The sequence below is a fragment of the Harpia harpyja genome, chromosome Z (genome assembly GCF_026419915.1).
Source record: "Harpia harpyja isolate bHarHar1 chromosome Z, bHarHar1 primary haplotype, whole genome shotgun sequence".
Classification (NCBI taxonomy): domain Eukaryota; kingdom Metazoa; phylum Chordata; class Aves; order Accipitriformes; family Accipitridae; genus Harpia; species Harpia harpyja.
In genome coordinates, this window is record NC_068969.1 from 85,520,106 (window position 1) to 85,537,405 (window position 17,300).

At 40.2% G+C, this 17,300-nt stretch overlaps 1 protein-coding gene across 4 annotated transcripts in view; it reads left to right on the forward strand.

Annotated features, from left to right (window-relative positions):
- The first annotated feature begins 1,619 nt into the window (after positions 1-1,619).
- Positions 1,620-17,300, forward strand: part of KIAA2026 (KIAA2026 ortholog) — a 54,718-nt gene continuing 39,037 nt past the window's right edge. For 3 of the 4 annotated variants that reach the window (XM_052777142.1, XM_052777144.1, XM_052777145.1), the window contains exons 1-3: positions 2,102-3,053; positions 5,467-5,667; positions 12,713-14,148. In XM_052777142.1, the coding sequence (XP_052633102.1) occupies positions 2,473-3,053; positions 5,467-5,667; positions 12,713-14,148 (2,218 nt within the window). In that variant the 5' untranslated portion in view covers positions 2,102-2,472. Of the gene's footprint in view, positions 1,712-2,101; positions 3,054-5,466; positions 5,668-12,712; positions 14,149-17,300 lie in introns of those variants that run through there. The other variant, XM_052777143.1, reaches the window with a different exon arrangement.

A 17,300-nucleotide genomic window follows, 5' to 3' on the forward strand; every position in this document is an offset into this window, starting at 1 on the left:
CTACTGTCAGACAGCAAGGATATTCGCATAAGTTCTTGCTGCACTTTGAGATTGAGCCAAGGTCACGGAGGCGGTGTAATCACCGGTATGCAGCAGCTGCCCGCCGGCTCCTCTTAACAGCGAGCTGGCTGAGTTTATCCTGTGGCCATGTGATGTGCAGGGCACAACAGTGGCCTGAAGGTCATGCTGTACCTGGCAACACTCGGGTTAACTGTTGTGTGGATCCCTAACTTCTCGGTGCACAGTGGTCCTCCAGGCAGGATCGCCCCCCTCCAACGTGAAGGCAGGCTGCAGCCTCTGCTACAGTGCCACAAACTGCATGCCAAGGTGTCTGACGTCAGTTCTTTGGAGTCTGCAGTTCAAGAGGGAGGATTGGGAGGATAAAGCCAGGTAGCTGTAGTATCAGTGACAGATATTACAGGAGAGGTGTGATAGGAGAGGTGCCAGGACCTCAGGGATCAACCTTTGTTCATAGGCTGTACCAGGGCTTTGTAGACTGGGGTTGGAAAATGGGGTGAGAGGGGGCATTTGGTAAGCTGGTGGGTCCCAAACTTCTGCCCCTTAGGCTTGGCCTGCAGGGGAAGCATAGCACGGTGAGCGGGCTACTGTGCCTGTGGCCTCCGCTCAGACCCCTTCTGCAAAAACAGCTTGGCAGAAGCACTTATGAAAGCTGGCTGTGACCACATGGGGACGGAAATTTCCTGGTGCCCTTAGAACTGATAAAGTGCAGTCATGACAGGGGAGCGGTTTCTGCATTCCTTCACGTTGCAATGTCTGACTTACTCCTGTCGAGACAGTGTTGCGAGCAAGGTCTCTGGAGCGATCTCTGCAGAAAGCTACCTTGCAGAAGGGACGAAAATGCTGCCATAGAAGTAGAGGCTCGATCAAAGAAAACTTGGGTTCCCCCCCCCCCCTTACATTCACTGTCTCTCTCTTAGCGAGGTACCCTAAGCTTTTCAGGCAGTTGTATCTGCCGGAGGGGGCAAGGTCAGCACTGTGCACGCAAGCGACCGCCTCCCAGGTGCCTGAGGCTACCGCTGCCGAGCCGCCTGGAGCGCGGGCCACGTTGCGCAGCGCGTCGTCGCGGGGGTCCGCCGGCGCGGAGGGTGCTCGAGGGCAAGCCTGGAAGGGCTGCGGAGCCCCCCGGGCGGCTCAGCCCCCCGGGCGGCTCAGCGCGGATTCCAGCAGCTTCCGCTCGCGGAACACCAACTCCCCCGCGGGCGGAACCGAGTGCTTTTGCGAACTGCCTCACGCTCACGGCTGAGCGTCCTTAACGGAACACCTCTAACGCTCGGGAAACCCGAATGTGATCCGGGTGTCCGTCGAGGAAACCTCTTACACGCAGCACGAGAGCAAAGGCCCGTTTGCGCTTCGGTGACGTTGGCGGAGGTTATTACGCACCGGCATCGACCACCGTGCCGAGTGAGGACAGGGCGGAGGACCGGGGGCGTTCACCCGCCCTGACGAGAGGACGCCCTCACCGAGGTCGCTAGGCGGCGCCGTCTCCCCGGCGCACCGGCCGCCGCCGCCTCCCCCCTGCTCCCCCCCCCCCCAACATTCCCGCCGGGACCGCCCAAACCTGCGCGTGCGCACCAGCGCCCGCCTCCCGCGCCCCGCACCAAGCCAGGCGCCCTCTGATGACGCCACCTCACCTGGCGTCCAAAACAACCAGCGTGCCGCCGCCGCCGCTGCTCGGGCGCATGCGCGCTAGGTGAGGCGGCGGGTCCCTTTCGCCCCTCTCCCGGGGGGGTGTCCCCCCCCCCGACCCCCCCTCTACCCCCACTCCCCCCCGGAACGCGCCGACCGTTAACTGACACCGCTGCCCGCCGCGGCCGCCTCCAGCCGCCGCCACCGGGCCGGCCCCGTCGCGCTGTAAGGCGAGGAGGGGAAGCGCTCGCCGCGCATACACGGGCTGGCCGGGGGCGGCCAGCGCGGCGACGGCCCCCGCCGCCCGACCGCCCTTTCCTCCTCCCGTCGGGAGATGGCCGCGGGCGAGCAGAGAAGGGAGGCCCCGTCGCGGGCGGGGGAGGGGGGGGGGCTGCGGCGCGGGCGGGGAAGGGAGCGAGGGGTCGAGGCCGGCGGGATGCGGGGGGGTGGGGGGGACGCGCAGGTGTCCGCCGCCGCGGGCGGCCCCTCAAGGCGAGGGCGCGGTCACCGTCGCCGGGCAGGCGGGGCGGTACGCAGGGCCGGGCGCGCTGGCCGGAGGCCGGGGGAGGCTGGAGCCGAGGGGAGGCGGGCCAAGCCGGCGGCCGGCCGCTGCCTCCTCCCCGGCAGCCGCGGCACACACACCCCCCGCACACCACCCACACGCCCTTCCTCCCCCCCCCCCATCCCCCCCATCCCCGTAGCTGGGGGCAAGGCTGGGGCCGTCGCGGGGGAACGTGGCGAGGGACTGAATCGTGTCTCTGTGCATAGGTGACCCCGATGTGGATTCGCCGGCTGGGCGAGGGGGAGCGCGGCGGTGCCTAGGTGATGCTGAAGAGCAGGCCCGGGGCCGGCAGTCCCCCCGCAGCCGGCCAGGCCCTGTGCGTGCGCGGGGTGGGAGAGATGGACTCGGCAGAGCCCGCGGGCAGAGGCCTTTCGGCGGATCGGCCCGCGGCTAGCCGCCTTCGGTGCGGGGAGGAGGAGCCGGACAAGGAGGGAGATGATGCGGGAGGGAAGAGCGGCGGCTGCTCCGGGGAGCAGAGCCTGAATCCCGAGCTGCAGCAGGGGTACCGCATCCTGCGCGAGTTTCTCCTGGAGAAGTATCGCCCTCTGACAGAACCGTTTTTGAAACCCCTCGCGGATCAGGCATCCGTCAGGGCAGAAGGAGCTGGCTCCGTCTCGGGTCATAACAGTAGTCGCTCCTTTCAGCCGTCGCCAGCTGGAATGTGGCTGTTGAAGATGGAGGAGAAATTTTCCAGTGGGCAGTACACAGGGATAGCAGATTTCGTGGGTGACTTCCGGCTAATGCTGGAGACATGTTACCGGCTGCATGGTGTAGATCACTGGCTCTCCAGACAGGCCCAGAAGCTGGAGATGATGCTGGAACAGAAGCTGGCGCTGCTGTCCCGGTACGTGCAGAAGGCTGTATAGGGGCCCAGCCAGATGCTATTTACATAAAAAAGAACAGGAGGATGTGGGGTTTTTAATATAAAAAATACCATTTGAATGGTTTTTAAAAAAACCACAATAAAACACACAAACTCTCAATACTTCCACAAAGAGGAACATTTCCTACTGAGAACTATTCCAATCTCAAATCAAAATGCTTTGGAGATTCCAAACCAAAAATACCAAAATGCAAAATAGGGCACAGCATTTCCTGGCTAAGATTTTCCTTCTGAAAGAAGCCTTTTATGAACAGGGAGGCACACTTGTTTAGGCAAGATGTCAAATGCTCCTTTCTTTATTTTATGCTATCAAAAGCAGTTGAAGCTACCAAAACTCTGTATGAACATCTGGCTCTTTAAAACTGTGATTTTTACAGTCTGCAAATTTTTACAGTCTTTAAAATACGTAGGAATAAAATCTTGAGCCAAAGTACCTGCTGTGAAATGGCATATTTTTTGATAACTGTAAAACAAAAGATAATGCTTGGTGTATTGTGGTGTTAAATGGCAAAGTGGAAATTGTGATATGTTTAAATACAAGTCCCTGGCAGGAAGTTGTTTATCAGCCAAAGCAGCTGAAGTATAGAAAGCTGTCAATCTGTATAGTAGAAAACCCGGTTTAAATCACAACTGAAATACATGCTTTCTCATGAGTTTGACACAGGCTTAGTTTAGTCATATTCAGCAAACCGTGGTGGCTTCTTACAATGAAAAAGTACACCAGTCTTCTGAGCAACATAGTATTTTGCATGTGAAAACCAAAAGGATTTTTTGGCAAAGGGTAAAGGTGAAGAAGGAACAGTCTTGGGAAATGCATAAAGCTGTGCATGTCTGTCAACCTTAAACTTGCTAGTGACACAGAGCATTAGCCGCCAGATGGTAAGAAGAATCTTGCTTGTGTAGCAGGAACACTGGAGGAGCGTGGTGCATAACTCCACTGAATAAGCCAGAGTGGATGTGTTCTGTGTTGGTGTAGCAACACTGTATTTGAAAGTTTTTTTGCCTAACAGCAGTTTTGGAGGAGAAGGGAAGGAGCTGAACCTAATGGGGCATAAACTTCATTTAAAAAAAAAAAAAAATCTGAATTTCTGGCTTAAAAGAGTTACTGCTGGCAAATAAATAGCTAACCAAATGCAGCTTGGAAGATTTGTTCCAAGTTCATTTTTTTATGTTGTGTGAGTGTAACATCTCAACTGTGTTGAATCGAAGGGCGTTTTGTTGAGGGCTCTCTCTTGAACTACAGGACTACTTAATGGATTCATTAGAACCTGAGAATGCTCAATGCCTTTTTATTAGAAACTCTGTAAGAAAGTGAAGTCAGTTTATGTACTGTGTCATCAAATAGCAATATACGTATTTACTAAAAAAATTCAATTGCTGTTGTCATTCTTTCACAAATGCACAGTCTTTGTTCAAATAAATATTAAGAAATATTAAACTGGCTAAAAATAATCCTACCTCAGTATATAGTGAATTTCTCTTATATTAACTCTTCAGAGATTTGTAAATATTTTTTCAATATGTCTGTGTACACTAGCTTGGTGAAAGTTTCTAAGACCTATATATAGAAAGGATTATGGAATCTAGAAGTCTCAAAGCTCTTTTACAGTTTTTGATCAGACAAGTTTGTTTTATGTGTTTAACAGAACTAATTTTATTAGTAAAATGAAATTCAAGAGCCACTTCTTGGAATAATCATCCTTCCTTCGTTACAGAGCATTATTTAGCTCAATGATCCCCATCAAGTGACTCCAAGGAAGTGATCAGTGTTGGTTTTATGATTCTCAGATACTACAAACCACAGAAAATTACCTTAGAATGGAGGTTGCTTTTGAATGGAGGTTGGATTTTCCCCCCTCCCCTCAAACGTTTTCAGAGGTTGTGCGATAGAGTGTTACTTCTCATACCAGTTTTGGTGGAGTCCTTTGAAGCAGTATAAGATGAAACGTCACTTTACAACCAAATTTGTAGTGTTTTGCTTTTCATCTTTTTTAATTTTTAACAAAATTAAACTGTTGTTTAACACACACACACACCCCCAACACAAACCAACAAGTGCACTTGGTTTTTTTAGGTGTCTTCTAAAAATGATAGTTTCTTGTTTCAGATCTCGTGGAAGTATTTTCTTTCCAAATATTTATGGATTAATATAGAAAATTCAATCTCCAAATAATATTTGATTACTTGAGATAAATATCCACCATTTCTAACAGGTGTGAAAATGTAGCTCATGTTAGCATGTTGGGTTTAAGTTTAAAATTTCATGAAGGAACTTTCAAAGTGGAAAAAATGGCAGGTGAAAAATAGTGTAGGCATTGAAGTGCTGTTGGTAAGGAAAATTGTAATTGTGAATTGGCTTGCGTTTTTCTTCTAGGCATTTAAGAGAGAAAACATCAATAGCTGTAACATCTAGAGGATGCTATAGGCTGGAAGATGAGAAAGGAACAGCATGCATTTCAACAAGACGACGTTCCACGCCTCGCAATTTAGTAGGCTTGTCAACAGGCACGTTTGAGTCTGTGATGGTTCAGGCTCTAAGACAAGAGGAACAGCTGAGAGCAAAAGAGGAAAAGAGGTAATAGGAAAAACTGTTTTGTTTTGGTTTTAAATAATTATGTCTTCCTAGTTTTCTACAGGGGCTAGCTCCTTAAGCCTTTTTTAGATAAATAAATGTGGTGGTGCCTTTTGTCTTAAGTTCATGTATGAACCTAGGACTTCAGTACAGTGCATCCACAAAACAAGAAATTAGTTTTTGATTTATGACCTTCTTGAAAAATTGCTAAAGTCATAAATTAAGGCTGCTGTTATTTTAGGATTGTGAAACTTTTAATAGTAAGTGAAAGCATCCATAGCAATTTTGTGTTAGCTCAGTCATGGTTTATTGTACCTCTCTTTGGACCGTTTTCCATGCAACAATTAGATTAAAAACTACCAGAATGCTTAATTAGAATCTTAAGTCTTTGATCTTGTCACTGCTTCCCTCACTGATAGCCAGAAGCAAATTATCTCTGCCAGTGCCACTCCCGTTATCTCACTGATGTGGCATTTCAGCTTGGCGGTTAGGTAACAAATTTAGAATGTGTGTGTAATTAACTCTGTGGGATTTTGTGGTTTTCATAAATTAAAGAGGTGTGTAATTCCAGGCAGTGTCTAATGTTGATTGTGATACATTTCACTTTGAGGAAAATGAAGCTTAGAAGCTTGTATACTTCAACAGTAACTTGGGAGACTGTGTCTGAACATGGAGCATGACGGTAAAACAGTATTAGCTTTAGGAAGCAAAATATTTCCAGCTTTTTTCAAAGCTTACAGTTTTGGAGATTTTTCCCACATATAACCAGTTCGCTCTCATTTTGCAGGTAACCTTCATTTTCAACAGATTTGAAGCCATACAGTTCTTGAGCGTTAGCCAGTACTTTTGCCTAGAAATGACTGAATCTTTCTTCTGATCCACCTCATACTTTGCAAAAAAAGCAAAGGTCACTAGGGTTGTTGCTTCTCTGGTAAAATTCTCTTTGATTTGTGTTCAGCTCTGTGTTCTAGATCTCTGAACTTGATAACATTGTTACGAAAAAGGATGTTTTGATTGGATTTTAATCCATAGAGTCAGTAGAACATACTACCCAATCAAATAAAAATTTTGCTTTCATACACCTGTTTTAAGCATGTTCCTGCAAAACTGTTGTAATTAACGGTTAAATCCATGTATCTGGATATACTCAAAAGTCCCAGATCCTGTGCAAAGGATGCTCCATGGTGGTTGATTCTACAGAATGTTCTACAATAACAGGAAAAGATCACAACTAGCTTGCCTCTTTATGCCCTAAAATTTTGAACTATGCCACTTACTAGGAAGCAATAAAAGTGTGTCAGTAGATAGCTGGTTGAATATTTCTTTGACTCTATTGATCTCCTCAAATAGTCATGCTTCAGGTATCTCCTTAAATTTTTTTATTTCTTAATGGATCCACCATTGGACCTCTCTGTACCAGTTGTTTCCCACTTCACCAAAATGCAAATGTTCCCGAAGTGCATTGTAGAGGTATTTTATGAAAAAGGCCTATAAAATTAGTAACACATTACCAGTGAAGATCATATGATACAGCATATATAAATTTACAAAGTGTTTTATATATAAATGCATGTACTTGCAACATGAAGATGGGACGCTGTTTTTATTCAAAAATGCATTACAACTTCCTAAATTTACCTTGGATTAGTGCTAAAAATATAGATTATGTTGAATATATTTTTACCTGTTAAGAAGAGAAAATTGTTATTCAGCTTTTTTTTTTTTTTTTTTTTTTTTTTTTTTTTTTTTTAAGAAAACTGACACTCTGAGGTTGGCACAGAATAGATATTTTGAAAACTGTATGCAAGATTGCAGACTTGGGTAGTTTAATTGGAGTGCACAGTGCCGTCCTTATGGTAAGCCCATTGCAGTATTCCTTAGAGCTACAGTGTTAGTCCATTGACAGAAGTGCATTTTCATTACTGAATTTGACTTTCACTCACCCTTAATTTTTTGTAATAAAAATGAAGTTTGCTGAACTGAAATTGCATTTATACCTGTTTAAAGCTTATACGGAATCTGCAAGGAAAATTCAAGTAAAAATATGTGATTCTGAACAATTATCCACATATTTTTCAGGCCACAAAATGTTAATGCAGAATTTCAATTTATTTTAATGTATCCCAATAGAATTCATGGTATAATCTGTATTCTTAGAACTAAAGTGCTACTTTAATCGATATGGATTATTTTATTTATTATTATTATTGTTATTGTTGTTGTTGTTGTTATTGTTGTTGTTGTTATTGTTGTTGTTGTTGTTATTATTATTATTATTATTATTTTTGATTGTTTCACTTAGTCTTTCATCACAGTTGTAGAAAGAATGAGTGTCCAAATCTGTTGCTGTAATATAGGCTATCCTGTGTCAGGGTATAATTATGAATGACTGTGATGGTCAACTCAAATGAGTGGGTAAACTATTTAGGATTTTAATTTCTACCGTACTGAACTTTAACTTCCTCCTGGTCTTGCTCTGCTGCTGTTTTTCCCCATAAAATTGTGTGTAGTGTGGTAGTGCAACTTGCTTGTGTGCTGCCGAATCAGTTGTGTTTGGATAGGCAGCACCTGCTGTTCACCCAGCTTGCAGACAAGTTATCAGGAACATAAAGTGCTCACTGGCCATCCAGCTGACTACTTAGCACATACATGCCTTCTAGCTAGTAATTAGCTTAGCTTAGACTGTTTAGCCACCTCACTAGGAGTTACAGCCTCAGGTAAGTAACGTTGCAAATGCAAGTGCCTCTCTACAAAACTTAGCCTCGTACCTACAGAAATTGCTTGATGAATTCCAAGTTAGTATCTAATCCCTTGGTTTAGATATTTAGATACTCTTATAAGGCACAGACATCATATGATGAGTAGAAAGAACTGCAGTAAATGAAATCTTTAAAATAGTTTTTGATTTTTTTTTCCTCAAATCCTTGAAATTTATTTTAAAAGCTTTTTTTCAACTGCGTATTTTGGAAGAATATCCTGAAGTGTGGTTTTTATCTTCTTTTCTGTAGCTAACCTCATGGAAATCGTACTCCAAATCCTTTCGTTATTTTTGTTATATAGGTATCTTTTGCAGAGCGTTCTCTTTTTCTTTCTTGAACTTTATCCATTTCTTGCACAATCTATTTCATTTTTTCTTTATTTAATGTTTTATAACCTCCCCCATGTGATACCTTCATCATGGTAGACTCAACATGTAAAAATGGAGATAGATGTCTTTGCAAAGTGGATTTCACTATTTTGTGGCTAATGGTTTCTGTACAGCAGCAAAAGCACTTCCCCCCGCCCAGGTATATTATAACAACATCTGATTTACTTTTCTTGTCAGTCTTGTTTATAAGCTTTCCTTTTGTTCAGTTGTTCTAATTATCAGAATGTCTTCTTTGGGTTATTGGTTGCATTTCCATAAGGTTCTACTCAGCTGCTTGGTTACATGCTAATTAAGTAACATAACAATACACATACTAACTTCCATATTAGTTAACAGTAAATAATTGTGGAATTATTATATAATTGGAAATGCATGCCTATTTAGAGGCATTTAGATACCGAGACACAGAGGTAGATTCCTACTGAAATTTTTAAAACCACAGTGAATGACAAGTAGCTGGTTGATTTCAATGAGAATTAAGTGTGTGTATGACTTTGGTTTGTTGAAAATTATGCTAGATAGCTCTGTGTCTTTACCGTCTCTGAAAATGTGATCCTGGGATAAGTTCCAAACATGTTCATTAAAACATTTAAAGAATTCAATTCCAGTTGCAAGTTAGTCATTTAAATTAGCAAATTGTGGAATGAGCTATGCTTATACAGTCAATTTTGCCTTTTATGAGAATGTTGTGAGCATGGAATGAACTGGGTCCTATGGAAAAATACAGAGTATGTCTAATAAGATGTAAGACATTACAGAAGCAGAATTAAGGTCACGTGGGCATCTCCAAATTTAGTTTCTTCTCACTATTAAATCGTTATTTAATTTAGAATAATGCCTAATACTGCTATATTGTATGTAGCTTTCTAGATTATTTTTTAAAATAAAGTTTGTAGAAACAAGTTATTGTAGAATTAAAACTACCTCATCATCAGCAAAAATTACTCAACACTTAAGTGGGTTAGAAGTGGTAATTGAATAGAAAAGTTTTGTGTTATTATTGTAAACACAACATGTCTGCAAACATATTCCTCATAAATATAAATAAAAGTATGAAACAACAGGTATTTTACAATTGCTGTCAGCATGAAAGCCACATATGTTTGTCCAGAGAATTTCAGTGTAAGGGTATTTGTCCTGCTAAATATCAAATATTTCTCTCTCCTTCCACCCCTGCTCCCCTGCTCCCCCTCCTCTCCCCTCTTAATCCTCCTCCTCCCTCTCAAAAAAACACCCCAGGAAAAAGCTATGCCCTCCAAAAGATGGGCAGCTAGTAGGAGGACCTCAATAATGAAGATATGAAAGTGTGCTGTTACTTACATTTTCTCTTGAATGTCTACGGAGAATGGAATGACTACAGATACTGTGATAAAATTATAGCTTTAAAAAAACCAAAAAGGCAAACTTTTTGCAAGTAAAACAACGTATGCTTTTCTTTTTAAAAAGTTGTTTAAAATAGTATAATGATTGTCATTTTATGTAGTACAAGGCAGAGGTGAATCTAGAGTATTGTGTTTATTTTGAGAGTTCTACCTTAATTTAAATTATTAATTGGTGATAAATTGAAACAGCTTGCAAAGACAGTATTTTTAGATCAGCTACAGCCTGTGTTTTTATTAAACGATACTGAAATGTGATTGTTTCTACAAATGTTCTATCTCACTATCTATTCATATTTAAGCTTATTTCCGTACCATTTTAATAGAGTTCACACCTTTTGGAGGCAGCAGGTTATTTGATGTTTTACAGTTAGGAGGGAGAGGAGGGAGTGGGATTCAAGAGTGCTTTGAAATTTATTTTTGGGAACACTTTTTACTTAGTATAATTTCTTCCTCTGCCCCACTTGTAAGTTATTTATTTTTCTTTATTTTTTTTAGTTATTTTTATTTATTGTATTAATGCAGTATTAACGTATGGAAATAGAACAAAAGCCAGAATAAAAAAAATGCTCACTTTACCTATGCAGGTAGTATTGTTGAATTTACTGGTTTATTCACCTGGAATGGCAAATGGGATTTTGTCATTAGACCACATGCATTACATGTTTAAATTAATGCTGCAAAGTGGGATTTTGTTTTTAGATCCCATCCATTATACGGTTAAATTAGTCCTGCATTGGGAGAGTGAAGTTGAGGATTTATTGACCTGTTTGCTTTTACATTTTAATTTTATGTTTTCATGAACCTGTCTTTCTGTGTTTGATAGGTACATAAATAACAATGATGCTTGTATGTGGTATTAAAAATTTCTGTTCAAATTATGGTAACAAGTCACTTGAAATTTAACTTAAGATAAAGCATTTGGTGAAAACTTACTGTATTCTATGTCATTTTGCATATACAGAGGATGCAAATTTTAAGTTTGTAGTCATGGCATATTTCTCCTTGCATTGATACTAAAATGTGGTCTAAGCTAGGTTTGTCACATTTTTTGCATTTTTGAGATACCTAGTCAGTGCTTAAGGCTTCAAATACATATTCTTCATGCTAGAAGCCACTATTAGCTTCATGTTGTCAAAAGAAAGATTTTAATATACCATTACTCTCTGGCTGAATTTGGAAAGCATTGATGCTTTGAATGGATACATGGCATTTATTTGCTACTTTTATACAAATAAATATAATTGGACATTAAGAATCTGGAAATAAGGATGTGTAAATTCCAGTAACAGGTCGCATTAGTGATATGTGCAGGTGATTGTTTCTAGCAGTGGTCAGTGATAGAAGCTTCAGAGAAAAAGGTATGAGAAGCTTTGGATGAGCTCTAAAAAACTTTTCTGTAAGTGCAGCTGTATCCTAAATCCTATCTTTTGGAATGTGGTCATGCCTTGAGGCAAAAATGTTAGTTTACCACTGCAACATTAAAGAAAAATCCCTCATGTTACTGGTAACCCTTGATATTCTTGTGATTCATGCAGATGTCCTATTTTTCACTTTGAAACTAAATTAACATGCCTTCAGTTCTAGTAAGTTAGATGGTAAGCTATGCATGATTGATTATCTGAAGTGGAAGCATTTCTTCTGCTTAAACTTGTTGCCTTTAAATTTCATGATTAATTTACAAATACAAGTAAATAGAGGTTCCCAGTCTGTCATACTAGTTTTGTATATTGCTGTCATGTTTCCTCTTGCTAGTGTTTTGTGTAGAGTCCCAGATTTTTCAGAAGTTTTTACAGGCCTCTGATTACTGATAACCTCTTTCTCTGAATACCCACTGTTTCTGCTCTATCCTTTTTTTAGATAGGGGGACCAGAACTGAATACATTTTTTCAGGTGAGGGCAAACCATTTATTAATGTAATGACATTTTATTTCTGGTGTTATTTTCCATCACATTTTTCATGCATTCTGATACTTGTTTCCTTTTTGACCACCATTGCAAACCAACTAGTAACATGCCTATGGGTGGGAGGAAAATGGCTTTTGTATGTGAATGAAGCACTTAACAGGAAGGCATGTATACTTGTGTACTGAGGAGGGGAGTTACAAGGTAGGTGACACAAGCCACAGCACAAACATTTGAAAGCAAGATTTATCTGGAATTTGTTTTCAGAGATTTTTATATGGACAGTTTTTTGGAAATACTTAATCCTGCCAAAAAGGGATTGGGGAAGGGAATACATTTTTTAAAAAATCTCACCCACCCAAACTATTGATATCTGCCAGGTTTTTTTCCCCTTTTTTAAACTAGTGGTGATAGAAATAAATGATGGTAATTTCCCATTTTGGTGCAGTGATGCGTTGTGTAATCCAAAGTAAGACAAACTGAATGAAAGCTTTATGTACTGTGTTCTTTACTACTTCAAGATAAGTACGTTTGTCATGCTGTAGTTCTGATTTTTTCTCCCTTGTTTCTTTTTGTTCACCTGATATCTGAATTTTCATTAACTTTCTTTTAATAGGCTGAGAGAGCAAGAAAGAAAAGAAGCAGAAGAAGCTAGTCAGAAAGAAATAGAAGAATGGGAAAAGTCACTTTTAGCTCAAGCAGCACCTACAAGGATGGAGACAATGTGGGAGATTCCAGCTATTGGTCATTTTCTTTGTTTAGCACAACAGATTTTAAATTTACCTGAAATAGTGTTCTATGAATTGGAACGTTGTCTTCTGATGCCTCAGTGTAATGCTTTTTTATCTAAAATAATGACTTCTTTGTTAAGTCCTCCTCACCGCAGATCTACGTTACATCGCAGGCCTACACTTTCTTACAAGACTTGGGAAGCAGCACTCAGACAGAAAGTACAACACTGGTATACTGTTGTAGGGCAGACTGACAATCCTAATAGCTCTGCAGAAAAACTTGGATTGTGTCCCCAGTTTTTCAAAGTCCTTGGAGAAGTTAATCCCTTGGAGGAAAAATCGTTTCATGAGCTACCATTCTACCAAAAAGTGTGGCTGCTAAAAGGTCTCTGTGATTTTGTGTATGAAACACAGAAGGATGTTCAGGATGCAGTGCTAAGTCAGCCTATCCACGAATGCAGAGAAGTAATTCTTGGTTATGACTACTTGGAGAATGCATATGTTCATTTTCCACAGTTTTGCGGTGCAGATGTTCGGATTTACAAACAAAAACCTTTTCAGGCTCCTGAATTCCCATCTCCTCCCATCAAAGTTAAAAAAGTGTCACGTATTAAATTGGAGAAAGTAAAACATGAATTCGTAAGCAAAAGCAATGGGGATGTCAGTTCTGGTGGTAGAGAAGAGCTGCTACATCATTCCAAGACAGAAGTAGAGAAGAGTATGGATTCCATTGTTATCTGTCCAGAAAAAAACCCACATTTAGGCAGCTTTAGAGTCACTACAGAAGAGATTAAGATTAGCTGTGAAATCAAGACCTCCAGAGTCTGCGACATCAAAAAAACTGGTTGCTGTAAAGAGAACTTGAGGAGTTTTATTAGTTCAGGAGAGATTGTTGGTATGGGTGGTCACCCTAGTTCAGGAGAAATAAGGGCTGTGGAGTATGGACAAGGGTGTCCTGAAATGACCAGACTAAAAGCTGAGATCAGTCCATTCAAGGAGAACACACTGAAAGCTTGCCAAATGCATGTAAATGGCACTCATAATGACAACCAAGACATAAATTACCATGAATCTGCTAAGGAAACAATGCTAGAGGACTCACTGCGAAATAACAAGAAACTAAGTAAGTTGCGGGCAAAAAAGAAGAAAAAGAAAAAAAAGAAGCTGAAGGATATTCTAAATGAAAATCTACAGAGAAAACTTGATGACTTGCAAAGAAAGCGTGAGCTTCATCTTAATCCATTCAAATCTTATAAATCTGAGATCCAGAACAAGTTGTTTACAATTAAAAAGAAAGCAAAACACAAGAAGCACAAGTCTGGTAAGTTGATATTTTTACCTATAGTAAAAATTAAGAGGATACTGGGGTTTGGGTTTTTTTATTATTGTTTTCATAACTGACTAGTCTACATTTTATTTTGTGAAACAGGACAGCCTCATGGCATTAGACTTCTCTGATGTTAATTTTAGTGTGAAAGTTTCCCATTCAATAACACAGTCATATAAAACAGGCTTATCAGCTGATTAAACCATGATTCATTTGCAGAATGTATCTTCAGAGAACGTAATTCACTGCAAGAGCTTGTTTGTTAGAAAAACTATTCAGGAGAATGAATGTGACAGACTGGTTAGCATCAGAGAGTGTAGCTTGAAGTTGTTTTATGCTGTCTTATATCACAGCAATTGTGGGAATATTTCTCCCCTTTCTGATAATACTGCCTTATCCAAATTACAAAGAAAAGCAGAGTACTTATATAGGATCATGAATCTAAAATAATTCTTACTGGAACTGTGCAGTTTTAGGTCACCAAATAGTACTGCTTTGACTGCGGGCCTGATCATTTTTCTGTTTAGTCCAACAATTGAGATACAGAGTTTATTACAGATGTGGGGAGCATCTATTGAAGTGTTTCAGGTAGGTGATACACGATCCAGATTTCAGTTAACTCACTGGAAAATTTTGAAGTCTTTTAAGTCAGTTTAAATTGTCAGGTAGTTGTAGTATTTTTGATGTCCTATGAAGCCCCATAAAGCTTGATCTGCTATCCTGTTGAGTCATGGGCTAAGCTATCTGTGCTAGATTTCAGCCGGCTGCTTCAAACATTACATTTTTTGAAGTGACAGGCTTATTTTCAGAACAGTGTAGATTGACAGGTAACTACTGGATTTCAGCTGAAAAGCAGAGAGCCAAAACCAAAAATCTGTGTAACAAAACATCTTCTAAAGGGTAAGAGAGTTCAGAGATCTGATACCAATGCATTTAGCTAGAAGTTGAGTGGAAATTTAAAGCTAAGAATACAAGTAATGTTTAGATCCCAAATATTTGTGCAGAATACCCAATGAACTGTCTTACCATATAAATCACAAACTCCTCCCTCTAAAAAACTTAAATGCCCACATCTAACCATAAATTTTAAGAGTTATGGTTGAAGTTCATATATGTAGTATTCAGCAAAAGTAACGTATTTTACATTCACTTTTGTGTCTGTTAGCTCTCCAAATGTATCATGGTTTTAATTCTTCTTGAAACCAAACAACAACAAAATGAATAATAACCCAAATTGCAAATAAGGGCTCTTTAATTTAGAGAACTATTGGAAAAAAAATTGGGGACCGAGTGTCCTTTATTATTCTGTGCAAGCATTTAAAGTAGGTCACCATCTTCGTTGTAACCCTCATTTTACAACACATGCTTAAAGGTCTACTTTCTATGAATTAAGCAATGCTCATAGAACAGCATGTGTCATTTTTTAATAGATTATTGTTTTGAAAAACAACCACTTAGCAAAACAGACTGGCAATATTTGAAAGTAGCTTTTGAAGTTAATTGATAGAGATGATGTTTACTATGATAACTGCTTTTCTTATATGTGTCATAAAAATAACAAGTTCCGAAAAGCTGCCCGTTTGCCTCCATCTTAATATACTTAATAGCATGTTAGCAGATTTTGTTTATAGTTACAAATTATGTTTTGTTTTTAAAGATGAAAAGAGACAAATTGTGAAGTGCTGTTAGGAGAACTGCAAACATTCGTGTGAATTTAAACTTTTTTTAAAGAAATGCATCATGAACAGCTATCACAGAATGATTGTATTTATAATAAAAATAATTTCTATAATATAATCTCAGTGAAAATTTCATATTTTTAATTTCTAATTTTTAGTCTGTAACATTAAGGAGTTTTTGGTCTTGAGTAGATCCCAGACTAAATCCTGCACTGTTAGTGGAAATGGTAGTGCTTACTGTAGTACACTTAATTGCAATACCTAAATATAGGCAGTTCTTTCAGTTTGCAATTCTTGTCTTTTAATTGACACAGTGGAAATTAAGCTCATTAATAAAACTGGAATCAAGAGAACTTTTCCTTCAGTCAGTTTCCTTTTTGTATCTTGCATATAGTGCACGGATGCTAAAGTGAAAACAGAAATCCCTGGCTTTTCATTATCCCAGATACCTTACATACATTGACCTGTATAGCTATTATGTGATCTCCATTTCTTGCAATAGTTTGTTTTCTGAACTGCTAAAAAAAGGTTGGGTTTTGTAGTACCTTAATACCAAGGCTCATCTAATGCTCATCTGATACAGGATTATAATGGAGGTTATTTATCCAATTATCATCCTTTATGCTTTATTAGAATGTAATTTAGGACACAAATATGTTTCAGAAGCTTATTATAAAACAAGCTAGTGTTCCATACCACTAAAAAGACGGGAATTAGAACAGTTGTTCTTTCAGTTTTAATTTGCAGTTTTACATGACTGACTAGTAAATTCAGCAGTAGAATGCCATGTACCTTGTTTTTTCTAATTCCATGTTGTGTCATAAGGAGCTTAACATTATCAGAGGTAATTTAATATAGAAAATAGTGTATAGTTTTGTTAAGAATATGTATCTGTAACTGTAGACCAGTGCCAGATGCCGTTAATCATCTGAACTTAGATTTTAATTGTACGTATTTTCATTGTCAGAGAACACTGCAGGTATAGTATTACTACTCCCTTTCATTGTCAGTTTGAGATAGGACGGAGATGTGTCAGTGCAGGTGGAAATCCAGAAAAGAGTAACAAAGTTTTCTGTCATGCATTCTACTGGTGTTTGCACAGTTTTGCAACCCTGACTGCACACGGAGACGTCATGTGTGTCTATTCAATGAGTAATGATGGAAATACCTCTTCTCCACTTTTACTTTTCCTCTGTCTCTAACTACTTGATCTGCTGGATCTGATAGTCTAAGTTACGCTCAGATAGTGTGTTCATTTCCATTCAGGTGAAGGGCATAAAACATTCTTTTTCATCTGCAGGTAACAGGCATTATTGTCCTGGGCATGATATGAAGGGTCCAATTTTTTTTTGGTACTCTCTCGTCCTTTATCTCTTCATATGTTGAGGCATTTCCCTTCTTATTCTGACTACTTCTTCATTGCAAATTTTGACCTCGCTGGAGGAAAATTTCCTAAAACATTATGGT